Below are 14133 nucleotides of genomic sequence, written 5' to 3'. Positions count from 1 at the left end.
CAAAATTCATATCCTATAAATGAAAATTATCAAAATGCATAAAGACAAAATATACAACTGAAAACATGCAAATTGGTGGAAATAATATGGAATCCCATTATTATATATATTTTGTGACTATGTCATAAGTAAAACATGGAACTACTTATAATATAACAATCCAGCCACTTCAAAACTTTAAAACGTGTTATACCATGTTCAGAAAATTAAAGGTTATTGATTAACCTAACAACCTCCCCCCTAAGCGAAGTGGGACTAAAGTTTGTACTCTCATCCATCTCTCAAACCTTTGATATTTGTTGTCTCTCTTGATGAGGATACCTCACCTATCTCTTAAACAGATTTGATACACTTGCTATTTCTTGAGCGTCACATATAATATCTAATTTTTCAGTTAACTATTCTGCATTTGAAACTATGATATGAAATATGAGAGGATTCTTTAAGCAGGCAATATAGGAGAATGCACCAATCAGATGTGAAAAAATGTTTCATACAAAGGAGCTCAGCAACGTCATTTAGTGTGTGTAAGAGAATCGTTTCCCAAATAGACCATGCCGGTCCCCATCCATACCCTTTTAATCATAGTCCACCCAAAAGTTAAGCCATTAAAGTGGCAAATGGATCAGAGATCCGGTCCAACAAATGGATTTTCCATCAGGCCTATAGTAGGTGCTTTTCACTGATTTTTTTCAAAGAAAATGCAGTTACAACCTAAAGCTAACTGTACATCAGATATTCTACTGCTCTGTAAAAATATGAACAAAAAGAAAAGAAGGAACATAAGAGAATTGTACAGAGAAGCAATGGATGAAGTCAGCTTCGAAGGTCAAATGTCAGCAATTCAAGTTCCATGGTCTTTAGTTAATTCCGCTGGTTGGTTTCTCAGTTTCGATAGCTTCTTTTGCAATTCCAAATTTGACATCCTTTCTGTCTCCAAAGCCCGTTCAAGCTTTAATCCATTCAATGTACAAGTAGATAAGCTTTACAATCTCATTAAAAAAAATTAGAAAATCAATTTAAAAGTGAAACAACAAAAAGAGTCAGATATGTTCCAATTACCAAAAAAAAAAAAAAAAAATCAATTATTCACCTTTGCAGCACGAGCACTCCATTCCCCTAATATAGCTCTGAGTCTTTCATTCTCTTCAACATACTGTTCCAGCAAATTTACCATAAATAAATGAACCTTTAAATCTGGAACTAAAAACAAGGGAGGATGGTTTGATACAAAATCACCTAGCACGGTAATCCAACAAAAAGCAAGGAACTTACAAATATAATATAACAAATAAATTGAAGCTATTATCTACCACTAGGCACTGATATTTGGAAGAATACCTGATTATTGGTCGTGCGAATCCGCTGGATCTCAGAATCCCGTTCAGCAATCAAATTACGAGCAAGACGTAGCTCTGACTGCACTTGATTCATCTGCAGTCTTCAAATTTCCTCAGTAGTGTCCCAGAACAGTGGCTTGAATAAGGCATGTATATATATGGTTTAAAAAAAAAACCACGATAATGACCAAGTTACACCTATTTTTTTGGTTTAAAAGTGTCATAAGTGAGATTCCTTAGCAAAACCTTGGTGAACAAGTGTCATAAGTGAGATCCCTACCAGTAACTGCAACCATAACAGGTTGGGATACTTAGCCTGGGGGATTTCACCAATCCCAAGGTTCTTTTTTGGTGCAAGACCTATCAGGGTGCAAAGAGGCCAAGTGACTCCAATCATGGTATTTGATGGAATTGTTTGACAGCATACTGAAGTTCCTTCTCATAATCAGAAGGTGAGGATGAAAACAGAGCAGAAGCTTAGGTTCTTACAGAAACAAGTTTCAATTGAATAATCTAGGGCAAATACATAGTAGATATCCTAGTATAGAGTTATGCCCATTATCAAATTGATATGGTATTTGGATTTTACAGGAAACTGGAAATGTGGATCCCATGATTTGGAATATCCCTGAGATATTCGATCAATCAAAATTCCAGAATATACCTAGACTCTAATCTATAAGGCATAGCCAGCAGTATCAAGATATAAATGTAATATGAGGCATGAGCCACATATGCAAGTATACAAGCGAGCAACCATTTAGGGAAATTCTCATCATAAACAAGATCATGCCAATAAAGGAAAAGGAAAAGGAAAAGTCTGATGCTAGGGAATTCTGAGGATAGGCATCCAAATGTGGAAATGGATCCAAGACTCGGTCATATGATTCGGTACATGATACACATCTTCAATGATTCAATTCTGCCATAGATAAGGTCCAAACATTTTCCACGAGCATGACTAGTTCATAGCTATTGCGTGGACAACATAGTCACCAGTTAATGAACAAACTAATAGCAGGAACCGACAAAAAATTTCAAAATTTAGAACACGAATATAATCTCCAACATAACTACTTCCTACAGTTTGATGATGCAGTCACCAGTTAACAGAAATTTATCAAGAATTTCAAAATATGAAAAAAATAAAAAATAAATAGAAGCAATGAAACAAGACTGGGCACACTGTAAAACACACAGCATGGTTTATCAATAACCAAGGTTCAAGAGAAAATCAAAGGAATAGGATTACAATAAATAAATAATCCAAATGGCATTAGTCGGTATTACCTCAGCAGATAAGGCACGTAATTCTTGATCACGAGCTGCTAAAAGATGGACAAGATCAACCTACAGAAATCCCAAGCAGTACTATTTTCATACTCTCCAAATGGATGATTCAATTCAAAATGAAATACCAGTTGACATTCAATATCAAAACTACGACTTGATAAGGGCAAATCTTGAGGGAATGCAATGCAGGTGTAACCAGGAGACCTATATAAAACTTCAAATACAGGGCTTCTCAAAGAAAACCTAGAATTATGAAGCCTCACAAACCCCTCTGTGCATGCATGTGTGTGTGTGTGTGTTTTGCCTGCCTTTTCTCCCTAATGTTGCCAATTCTTTTTTTCTTTTTTTTTTTAACAACAAAGCTGGCAATGTTAAGACTGTCAGGTTTAAGTCGAGCAGCAACCAGAGCCATCTCATCTGTGTAGCTTTCTACTCACTTACACTATTAATACACAACCTAACACCACAAAGCATAAGACCCCTCCCCTAACTAGAACAATAGGTGGTGGCAATGGGTTGGGTAGGATTCTGATGGAGTAACAAAAGCAACATCTAAAGGAGGCAAAAGTTGAAGGTTTGGTCCTGGTGGTGAGTTGAGCACTGGAAAAAAAGTTAGGCACCAAGAAACATCTCTTTTTTATGACTTCCACTTCACAATCCTGGCCCGCAAAAGTGACCGACTGGGCTCTATTGATGAATGAAATAAAGGGTTTATGAGCCCTAGCCCTGTAAGCCCACACCTGTGTTAGACTAGATCGTTCAATACCTGAGGCACAAACCCATTTTTAACCCATTGGTCCTATTATCTAAGGCGACCAATTGGACAACTGGATCCAGACAGCTAATCAATCAGGTTTAAAATGCATTTCTTTTTGGTTAGTGAGGTTAAGAATTCCACCTTTTTAGCCCAACAGTGCACTCTCTTTCAGAAGACTAGGGAAGTCAAAGCTTATCTATGCCTAATAAAGTCAACTTTAGTTATGTATCCTCCATTCTCTTTCTTCACCAGGCATATAAAGACCTTGCATAAGATATCCATCAATGACTAGGGTCCCACTTATGCCTGATAAATATCCATAAAAAAGGGGCAGGGGGGGAAGAGGAGAAAGAGCAAACTGACACTACTATCTCTGGTATCTTTTAACAAAACAAACCTTATATTGCTTCTATTATGTAGATGGAGTAAATGATCTTCAGTGGGAGAGATCCATGTATATCAATCTAGAAAGTTAATTTGGTTTTCTTGATGGGTCAATGTCTCAACACTTTATCAGGTCAGAGTATAAGACTTCTGATTGACAACACCTCAGTATCACATGTCAGCTTAAGCTCTCACTCATTATCCTAGACTACAAAATTTTGCACGGTTCATCATATGAAGAGCTTTTTTTTGTTAGCAGGATGATTACCTGGGGTGTGCTTCCATCATCAGAGCGCTCATATTTGATCAAGCATTCTTGCAATCGAAGAATCTGAAGAGAAATGGTTTGCAATCAATAAACAACTATCTTGCCAACTTTTCCAGCAGATATTGACTAATCAAATTAGTATATAGCTCACAGCACAACTTCTCTTTGGCCAATTTAATTATCAGTGAGTAGAAAACAAATGATGTAGATTATGAGGTGTAGTACCATATAAGAAACATCAAACTTGGTTTTTAATCTAGAGGCATACCTCCTCACTCAAGTAATGGAGATTTTCCCGCTGATACTGCAACAAAGCCATTTGCTGATCAGATAGTCGGCCACCATCATGATACCTGTTTGAACCAAACAGAAGGAAATGATAACTTTTAGGTTAACTAATCACGAAAGCCGATTAATTGGTTTTACGGAAGTAAACGGAGATTTCTACTCATCCGATCAAACATCCATGCTCAACTCACTGTGCCTTTAATATCAAAACCTTAAAAAGTGCATTGATGGAGTCTAAGCAAACAATAGCTAAAATGAGAAGCACTCATTAGTGAGTAGCTTGCACAGTTATTGAACTTGATTGGAAAAATGGAAGAAACTAAATTTGATATAAAGGGAGCATAAGCCATTCCTTAGCTCTTCCAAAGAGCTTGATGGTTGAAGTGCAGAATATAACGACTTCAAAACATCAGGCTGAGAGTTCAATGAGTTGTATTGATGTATATTCCCTGCAAATACCAACATATGCATGTAAATGATACTTGGGAGAAGAAGTAACAAAATATGAAATATAATCACCATAATAGAAGGAAATTTTTAGAGTTAATTCTTGTACCGATATAGACACTTATAAAAGATCCAGCACATACGACTTCAACAAACATGATTATCCTGTTGATTTTGACAAATAAGGGAGGACGTTATAAGTGAAAAAAAAAAAAACAAAGCAAAGCAAAACAAAACAAAATATAGCAACATAACAAGCAAGATTTCAATCATGATATAAGCAAAAAGTAAAGAGGACACAAAGTGGCACCCCACACTTGTTTAATAAAATCCCCTGGATATAGCTAACAATGGTTCCATCTAATTTTGGAGAATATGAAACAGCATATTGTCTTATGCTCCGTAATTCTCAACCCCCTGACTTCGCACATGCAGGAGCCTCGTGAACCAGGTACGCCCTTTTATGAAACAGGATATTGTCTTAATGGTCGCAAGTTCAAAAGAGACTCAAAATCAATTCTTGATGTGCTTCCTCTTGCTTCTTCCTGGTGTATGGATTCCCCTCAGAATAGGCTAATAATTGATTCTTGATGAATTCCCATTTCTTTGTATCCCTTGCCTGCTCCCTCTAGTTGAGGGCTGAGGCTTCTTCGTATTGTTTCTTTTCTTTTTTTCCCCATTTCTTGGGTCCCCCTGTATTCTCCTTGTTTGGTTTTGAATTATTATTTTTTTCACCCAACAAAAAAAAAAGTTCATTTAATATTCAACTCAACTAAGCTTTTTCCCCAACTAAATAGAGTCGGCGACATGAAATCCTGTTTCACCATTCGACCCTGTTTAAAGCAAAATTTATAGTTAAAACTTAAGGCATCGATATCTTTTGTCAATACTCAGTTAATCTTTCGCCTACTCCTAGTTCTTTTAACTCCTCTAATCTACAAAATATCACTCCTTACCGGTCCGTTCAGTGGCTTCTACTGTACATGCTCTAACTACCTCAAACAATTCTCTTATCAATTTTCCACCCACCTTTAAATCACCTCTAATTTGTTCATTTCTTTTTTTTTCTCTCTTCTAATTTTTCCACTCATCCACATCAACATCCTCATTTCAGCTACACTTTGTTTAATTATGTTTTGTTTCTCGTAGCCGACACTCAGCTCTATACAAAATCGCTAGTCTTATGGTAATCCTATAAAATCCCAATGAGTTTTTTAGTGGAAGCTTTCAATCACATAAAACTCCAAAGTACTCCACTATTCAACCAAACTGCCTTAATTTTATAAGTAACATCTTCCTCAATTTCCCATATATCTAGAACCATACGCTGGTGTATCTACCTATCACCAATAGGAACAAAGTTCATTTAATGATTGTAAATTGACAAATTAACTTTTGTAGAAGCTGCAAGGGGACCACCAATTTGCTTGCTAAACCAATCTAAACTCTAAATACATTTGGCTAATGCATAGGAACTTTTATGGCACTTTGCATTCTTCAACGGCATCAGTGGACTTTTAATGTCTAGACTCTAGACTCTAGAGAATAAACAAAGAATAAAGGATTCAGAAGTAGTTTTCCATATATTACAAAAACATAATATGATCATAAGAATACTAACGACAAGAAAATACAAAGCCACGACAGAATGAACAATTTAGGCTCTTAGCAAATGGATAGCGCACAGAACATGAAAATGATAACAATTAGGAACTCACAAATAACAAAATGAAATAGCTACCTCAGCAATGCAGAAAGAGAGAGAATATTGAAGTGGGGTTGCCAGACCATCACAAGTAGCATTGCAGCAGTTCCTAGTCAAATCAACAGATTAATTAAAGTCCAAAACTTTATATTGTCCTGAAATATCATTTCTGAAGAAAAATTGTACATAAATAGACCATAATCTCTATAATTGTATAAGCATAACCACTATAACAGAATTAATCAATAAGGAATGTCTGTATATTTAGTTTTTCCGTTTCTCTGAGAAAGAAAAAAACACTTCGAAAGGAAAACATTCAAATATCCAAATAAAATGAATAAATTGTAAATATTTCAGCCCAAAAATCTAAATTCCAAAACTTTGGCCAAAATTCCATGCACCCGAAATTCACATGATTTCAATTGTTTTGACCACCCAAAACTGAAATTCTGTGAAACTTAGAATCAAGTATGGTTGTAGCAGGCCTGAAATGATATTAAGAAAAGGGCCGGTGATGGGGTTCTGGGTCACCTAAGGATTAGGGATGTGAATTCCCACTAAAACCAAAATTGCAGTGAAGGAAAAGAAACCACGTTCAAGCGAAATTTTATAACAGAAGATCAACGAGTCAGATACTGCCAGTTTTCTGGTTGAATGGACTGTTCAGTTGGGAGAACAAGATATCCAAATATAATAAGGGCAAGCCAATGGTTGGATACCAGCAATTGAAGAATCCTAGAGGAGGGAGCACAACTCAAAATTAATTGTTGATGGCAGATTCCGAAAGCTTCAAAATCAAAGAATAATCCCCAGTCAGAGAGAGTAGCAACGAGAAATCAATTGTAACAGAAGAATAATGATCTGAAATCAGAAATTGGAAGTAGAACCGAAACTGAGGTTTTCTGAAATCAGAGTGTTTTTAAACCATCACAAGATTCGGAACTAACAATAGAACAGTAAACTGAAATCAAATTTCAGAAATCAATTTCACGTAAAAAGATTTTGAGAAATCCCATTTGAGATAGGAAACTAGAATTTGTGAAAAAAAAAATTGAATTTTGAAAACTGATTCTGAAACAACTTAGAAATGGCTTATAGAATTAAATTCTGAAGTCAAAGAACAAGAATGGATTGCTGATTTTGGGTCTTGGTTCCACCATGACCGCAAGAGCGGAGGTCACCTTGGGCTCTAGGGACACAGGGCGGGTACAATGGAGGAGGGTAGTGAATGGATTGGTGATTCCAGAGGTTGGGGTTGGTGGAGGTGTTGGCCAAAGGTGGTTCTTCGTGATCCAAAGTAGAGGGAAATTTGGGAGAGCACAGAGCAGAGTCGTGACCAAATAGCTTGCAGATGAGGGGGTCCATTCATATTTGACGTCTTGCTCAAAGGACAAGTAGTCACCGTCTTTAACCATGATCTTGCAATCTCCATTACTGGGTTAGAGAAAGCTTGACTATGGGGAACGGAGGTCAGCTTCCAAAGAAATGCTCAACCAGAGAATCGTGCCAAAGAGTAGCTTCATCATCGAGTAAGCCAGAGGGACAGTGGTCAACTTTGGAGCTCCCAACTATTGAGGGAGCAACGAAGTGGGGGGGGGGGGGGAGACCATCTTGAGAATGAACCAGTACTGGACTGAAGAAAGAACTCTAAGTTGAGCCTGAAGGAGGGAAGTGGGGGGTAGTGGGAACTCGGAATGGCAGAGGTAGGGCATGACAGAGGGGTAGGGGACCTGGGAGATGGAAGCACCTCACCAGGGAGGTCAGCCATGGGGATGGCACTCATAGGGGGGGTCATTGTGGAAGGGAGGAAAGGGGATGAGCCAAAAATTTTGATTTTCGCTAATTGTTTACCAAGTAAGTTTACATGGCTTTCTCTGCTAATTTGTTGGCTGCCAAATCATGTTCTTCATATTCATTACTGGTTATTGGAAGGATTACTAAGGTTGAAGAAGCCCTTGGAGATTATCACACTACAAAAGAGAAGCTTGACCTATTACCTCACCTAATGTCTAACCCAATTGGAGGCAGACCAACTACTATTTTACTAGCTGAACAGATAGATGCAATCATTTATTAGCTGTGTAGCCATCTATTCCTTTGTAGTATTGTATCTAATATGCTTGTTCACTGTTTCTCTACACTGATTACTGGTTCCATGTAATTTTCGACATCCTTTTCCTTTCAATAAATGCTTAATATTCATACATATAGATATATATATATATATTCATACATATATATATATAAACAAAAGAAACATAATTAGTATCAAGAAAATCCCCTTCCAAAACTTAAATCTTTTCTCGACATATCTGACTTCCATGTCAGTCTAATTCTACTATTTGCACCTGTACAAGTTTGATAACATCAATACATACTAGAAATGAGTTGTCTAAGAACCACTGAAAGGTACACAACAACGCACCATAAGAAACAGTGGCAAAAGGAAGACGAGTAACGCGCTTCAACCTCTGGCTGAAAATATAGTAACCCTACAAAATAAAAAAATACACATTTCATGTTAATTTAACCGATCTCAACCAAGGTCCCAATTAAATTGTTACTTGTTTTGAGCACCAGAAAATAAACAAGAACTTGTATAACAGAAGAAGATATTCTCTGACCACCACACACAGAAGAAAAGCCCTTTTTTCACTGAGAAGGACATCATTCAAAAACAAGAGTATGAATAAAAACAAATGAAAAAGCCGTTACAAAAAAGAAAAGCTACATTATTTTGGTCTTATCATTGAGAAGCTTAAGCTCTAAGCGTAATCCCAGCTACTTGCATTGGGCTACATGAAGAAGCATAGACGTGTCAACTGAAGGATTAGAGTGGATCATCATCTAATCCAACAGAATTTGAGTTTTTCTATGAACAAAAGTTCATGTAATTCACTTATTCACATCATGTTACAAGAACTGACAATTGAATCATTTCATTTATAACTATTCTCAATTTTCATGATTTTTATTATTTTAAATCATGTTAATGTTAAATTAGCACAGATTGTGGGAAAGCCTTGTGCTTGTGATGGTCTTGAGTCTCTTGACACCTCACTCTCTTGCCCTAATTCCCCCTCTTGTGAATAAATAAAGAGGGGGGGAGGGGTGGGACTCTGCACAAGAAAGAGATCCCAACATCTTAGCTTTTCTTAATACACTGGCAATACAATATGATAATTGTCATCTTTCATCATACAAAATTTCTTATTATCTTGCAGGGTGCTACTCAATGTTGGACACGCAAGTCGATAAGCCCAATAAATCTATGGAGATTTTAACCAATCTTAAAGTGTTGTTTCTAGGATTCTCCACCACATGCTTGGAATATACAATTTTGCATTTGTTGTGTGCTATAAGGCCAAAGTAGACTAAATGAAAGAAGCATCCGTAAATTACTTACTGGACAAGGCAATGAAAATTACCTGCAAACGCACTTTCTGGACTTGGTAAACAAGATATTGTTGAAAGATGCCTGAAACCATAATCAAACATGAATTCTACTAAGAACCAATTTCAGCCAATAGCAGAAGCCCCACTTCGTAGGTGGAGGGTATCATAAGCCTACAAAGAAGTTATGCTACACAACCATGCTATGGTAGAAGATACTCAACCAGGACTGAGAAGGAAGGAAGAAAGTAGTTCAATAATTATATCGGTGCCATATTTCCGGAGCAATTACCAATGTATACTATAGAAGATCAAGGACATGCTTTTGGCCCCTAGAAGATGAAGATCATTCAATCTTGACTCCTCGACCAGTGCCCGAAACCAACTAGAATGCCTATCTTTGGTTGAAGATCTAGGTCTGCAAATATGTTCTCTTACTATGATTAGAGTTCCTAGGGGAGAATTACGTTTTATTGCATTTCAGTCCAGTGATTCCAATGTCAGTTAGTCTGCTGTTTGTGGTGCTATATTCTCTTTCTTTGTTCAATGGGGGCTCCATTGCATTTGCTCTCCTTATTAAATAATAAAAACTTTACTACTATTCATAACATAAATGAGGAAAATTAGGAGTGGCAACATTAGGCGATATGTTGAGGGAAGATCGTTTGAGATAATTTAAGCATGTACTACCAAGGTTATTTAACACATAAGGGAGGAAGATTGACATGATGCATTAGAGGAGTTGAAAGAAAAAAGGAGAGGCCAAAAATTAGCTGCGTATAAGTGGTGAGAAAATATGTAGATGGCCCTAGATTAACAAAAGTATGACTTTAAATATAGTTGAAATGAAAAATGAAATTCATGTGGCCAAATCCAATCATCTGGAATAAGACTCAGTTTATTTCAGATAATTAGCAGCAATCCGTGACTTCTGAATTAAAAGTATGAGTGTATGACATAGGATGCTGCCAGAAGACAACACAGAATTGTTACTTGTTAGAAATATTTTAGCCCAGAAATGGTGAGAAATTCTAATGTCTATGCTAAGAAATAAAGTTCCAAAAATAAGAAAAATGTCCCCTTAATGTAACAACAAAATTACATGGTCCCCACAAAGTGACAGTTCCTGATAGTCAAATTATGGCTGAAATTAAATAAAAATGCAAGATAATGAAGAAGGGAAATTCCAAGCACAGATCTAACCGTATGGATTCCCTAAATAAGCATATAGAAAGTATAGTGTGTTTGAGTGTGTGGCTAGAATTCAAGCCATTACTTTTCTTAAGGTTCTGTAGGAAAAGTACAGTCATGAAGCTATACAATAGCCACCCAGCTATATCACAAATATTTGGGAGCACAGATTTTGGTGATCAGAATTCCTTCAACATTTTAGAGGTTAAGACACCTTTCTGGTGTTGGTTTTCAACAATTCTAGTTTAGCTATGGTTTTTTTGTTAGAGAATAAAGTGTCACTACTAGATACCTTGCAAATCTATAAATAAGTCTAAAACCCTGTATCATGTCGGCCGAGCATGATGCAAGGGTTTGGGAAGTGTTGCTCTGGTGGTCAGCATTTCTCATGGGAAAATGAAAGTCTCCATGGAAAAGTAACTATTGTCACAGGGTTGAAATCTCCTTGTCTAAAGGAAATTTTCCACATTGTCTTGAAATCTTGTATTTACTTGTGATTGTTCTTTCTGGAATTTGTTTTTCTAGAATGTGCTTTGACTGCTTTCCACAGAACAAATATGAACAGAGGGATTTTATATAGGAAAAAACATGGACAAGAAAAAAAGAACCTAGGCTGGAATGCGACCAGACTAGTGGGTATATTTTTCTTGAGAAATTCATCCACCATAACTGTTCATGCATGAACAAGAAGTATGCTTAAATACAAAGCTCCAGCAAATAACCTGTGATTATCAAAAGAAGAGCATTGCAACTGCAAAGCAATGACGGGATCAATCTCTCTATGGGGAGAAATATCCATGGAGCTGCTACAGCAACGATAGCATAACCTGCCTAGAAATAGAAGAAGAAAAAAATCAGCCACTGATTTCTTCCTTCAAATAAAAAATCAATTAAAAACTATTGGCTAACATATCTATCCATACGAAATAAGAGCATCCAAGATGAAGGAATGATGCAAAAAAAATTGCAGTTTCTCAAAGAATAACGTGTACTTGCCAATAGGATGCAGTATAAAATACTCCCAAGGATTCTCGTAGGCTTCCTATGACCATATAAAGGAGCTTCATGCAGTATGTCAACAAACCTAGGGTAACAAATATTCTCATCAGTCTGTCAGTAATTGGGCAACAAAAATTTGGTAATAGGTACAAGTATGCAACTCTAGCAAAGCGAAATTTCAGAAAAAAAAAAAAAAAAAAAGAGGAAAATGTAGCTACAAAGTGGCTCCTCTTCTAACATACAAGTTCAAGGATGAATTGTAGAACATCAACTGTGATGCATCTTGCACTTGATGCTCCCTCTTCTGTTTTTTTTTTTTTTTTCAAATACTAACAATATAGCAATTTCTTTGATCAGACTGAGTAAAACAAGAAGAGAACAAACCTTACTGAATCAACATTCAACAATTACATCATTAGTAAATTATTTTAAAAATCAAATCGTTAAAACTGCGAATTTCACATATAAGTATCGACGATTGGACTCTGAAATTCTTCGTAAAGAAATGTTGACGGATTAAACACATAATAATATAGATCTATAACTTGAATTTCAAACATCCATTACGAAATTTGATCTTTGAAATGGAATTGATGAAGTGAAAAATTAGTAAATAGAAGAAGCTTACAAACTGTTTTCTTCGGGGGTTATGGCGGCAGACGAACCGTGCCTGTCGTGAGCCATTATCTGTTAGTAGCGAAAAACAAAGAGACTTTAAGCCATTTCGTTCTTATTGTTTCTGCAGTTAATAGCAATCGCTGAGACGCTGAGGCGTAGACCAGTTGGTTCTTTCACCCCTTTTTCTTTGTTGAAGGAAAGCTAGTCCTTTCTGGGTTTTTGTTTTGGGAAAATCTTTTGTTTGGAAGAAAAAAATTTTTTTACATGTTTTTTTTTTCTCTTAATCCTATATTCATATATCACACTTCCTTTTTTCTATATATATATATATATATATATATAAATCAAAATTTCTAAATGACCATGTAACAATTTTTTTTTTTAACTCCTTGAACATGACCAATTTTACAGTTCAGACTTAAAGGTGAACTCTGATTACACGTAGTCATACCTAACTCATGTAACAATACTCTATAATATCACAATGTTAAATCATTTTGATTACCTAAAAAAATGATAAATCATTTTTAAATTATTTTGAAATTTTTTTATATTTAATATAATATGTATTTGATTAATGAAAAAAGAAGAAAAAAAAAAGAGAAACACGTAAGCTTGTAATTGATAAAAAAACGGAAGGGACATCAACTGCTCAAATATGCAGATTAAAATCTCTCCCTTGTTTACCCAAAAAAAAAAAAAATCTCTTTCTCTTCAATTTAATATTGTGGGTCCCCAATAAGACAATTTGTGAACCATTGAGAACCACTTTCCCTTAACATGTATGTGATTATGATATAAGTGGGCAGTTTGTCTATCATTTTTCCTTCGTTTTATCAGGTTTCATTTTTATTTTTTATTTAGGGAAAAGAAGGGAAAAGAACAGGTATGCTAGCGCATTACCTAGGAATAATGTATGCTAGCGGGATTTTAACCGTTAGATGAAACAAATAAAATCCCATTCGTTCATGTGGCAAGGTTTTACAGAACTTGCTCAATACCGTCACTCCATGATATCCTTTGCCATCAAATTGTGACCATCGTAGACACCGAAGAACTTCTGTGGTGAGTTTACGCCGATGAAAAACTTGACCTTGGGCGTCACCTTGATCCGCCAGAACCGCCTCCGTCCACCACCTGGTTCTGGTCTTGCCCAACTCTGTTTTTGGGAGCAGAGGTTGAGACGGTGGGAACGATGAGATCGATGTTCAGCAGCGAGCTCCACTACACGGATCTTCCGACGGCGGGAACGATGAGACCCATCGGATCGATAGGTATAGGTACAGGGCTTCGATGCCGATAATTTTTGGGGGAAAAATAAGAAGCGAAGAGAGAACACCGTCAACTTATTTGGTTGTTCGGTTTCCTTTGCTCCGATTGTGGTTGCTGCGGCTACTACTGCTATGAACCGGCGATGCGAGAAATGGGAGAGAAGCTTTTCATTTCTAAC

General features: G+C 36.4%; 1 protein-coding gene across 1 annotated transcript; it reads right to left on the bottom strand.

Moving 5' to 3' along the window:
• Window positions 1-441: 441 nt before the first annotated feature.
• Window positions 442-12903, bottom strand: LOC122072247 (protein FIP1-like). Its single transcript, XM_042636834.1, has 14 exons — window positions 12694-12903; window positions 12063-12150; window positions 11789-11897; window positions 9911-9960; window positions 8908-8974; window positions 6519-6591; window positions 4887-4942; window positions 4683-4779; window positions 4311-4395; window positions 4043-4105; window positions 2631-2690; window positions 1342-1434; window positions 1094-1156; window positions 442-952 (listed from the first exon to the last, which is right to left on the bottom strand). The coding sequence occupies exons 1-14, from the start codon at window positions 12747-12749 to the stop codon at window positions 845-847; spliced, it is 1068 nt and encodes a 355-aa protein (XP_042492768.1). The 5' UTR covers window positions 12750-12903; the 3' UTR covers window positions 442-844.
• Between the last annotated feature and the right edge of the window lie 1230 nt (window positions 12904-14133).

Source organism: Macadamia integrifolia, chromosome 2 (assembly GCF_013358625.1).
Source record: "Macadamia integrifolia cultivar HAES 741 chromosome 2, SCU_Mint_v3, whole genome shotgun sequence".
Taxonomy (NCBI): domain Eukaryota; kingdom Viridiplantae; phylum Streptophyta; class Magnoliopsida; order Proteales; family Proteaceae; genus Macadamia; species Macadamia integrifolia.
Note: the sequence above shows the minus strand (reverse complement) of the source record. Positions and strands in the feature narration are given on the sequence as shown.

Coding starts and splice junctions, on each gene's coding strand:
- LOC122072247 (XM_042636834.1), bottom strand. CDS start 12,749: ATGGCTCACGACAGGCACGGTTCGTCTGCCGCCATAACCCCCGAAGAA. Junction 6,592..8,907: donor TTTTGCCACTGTTTCTTATG/GTGCGTTGTTGT, acceptor TGATTTGACTAG/GAACTGCTGCAATGCTACTT. Junction 4,943..6,518: donor TCTCTTTCTGCATTGCTGAG/GTAGCTATTTCA, acceptor CAAAATCAACAG/GATAATCATGTTTGTTGAAG.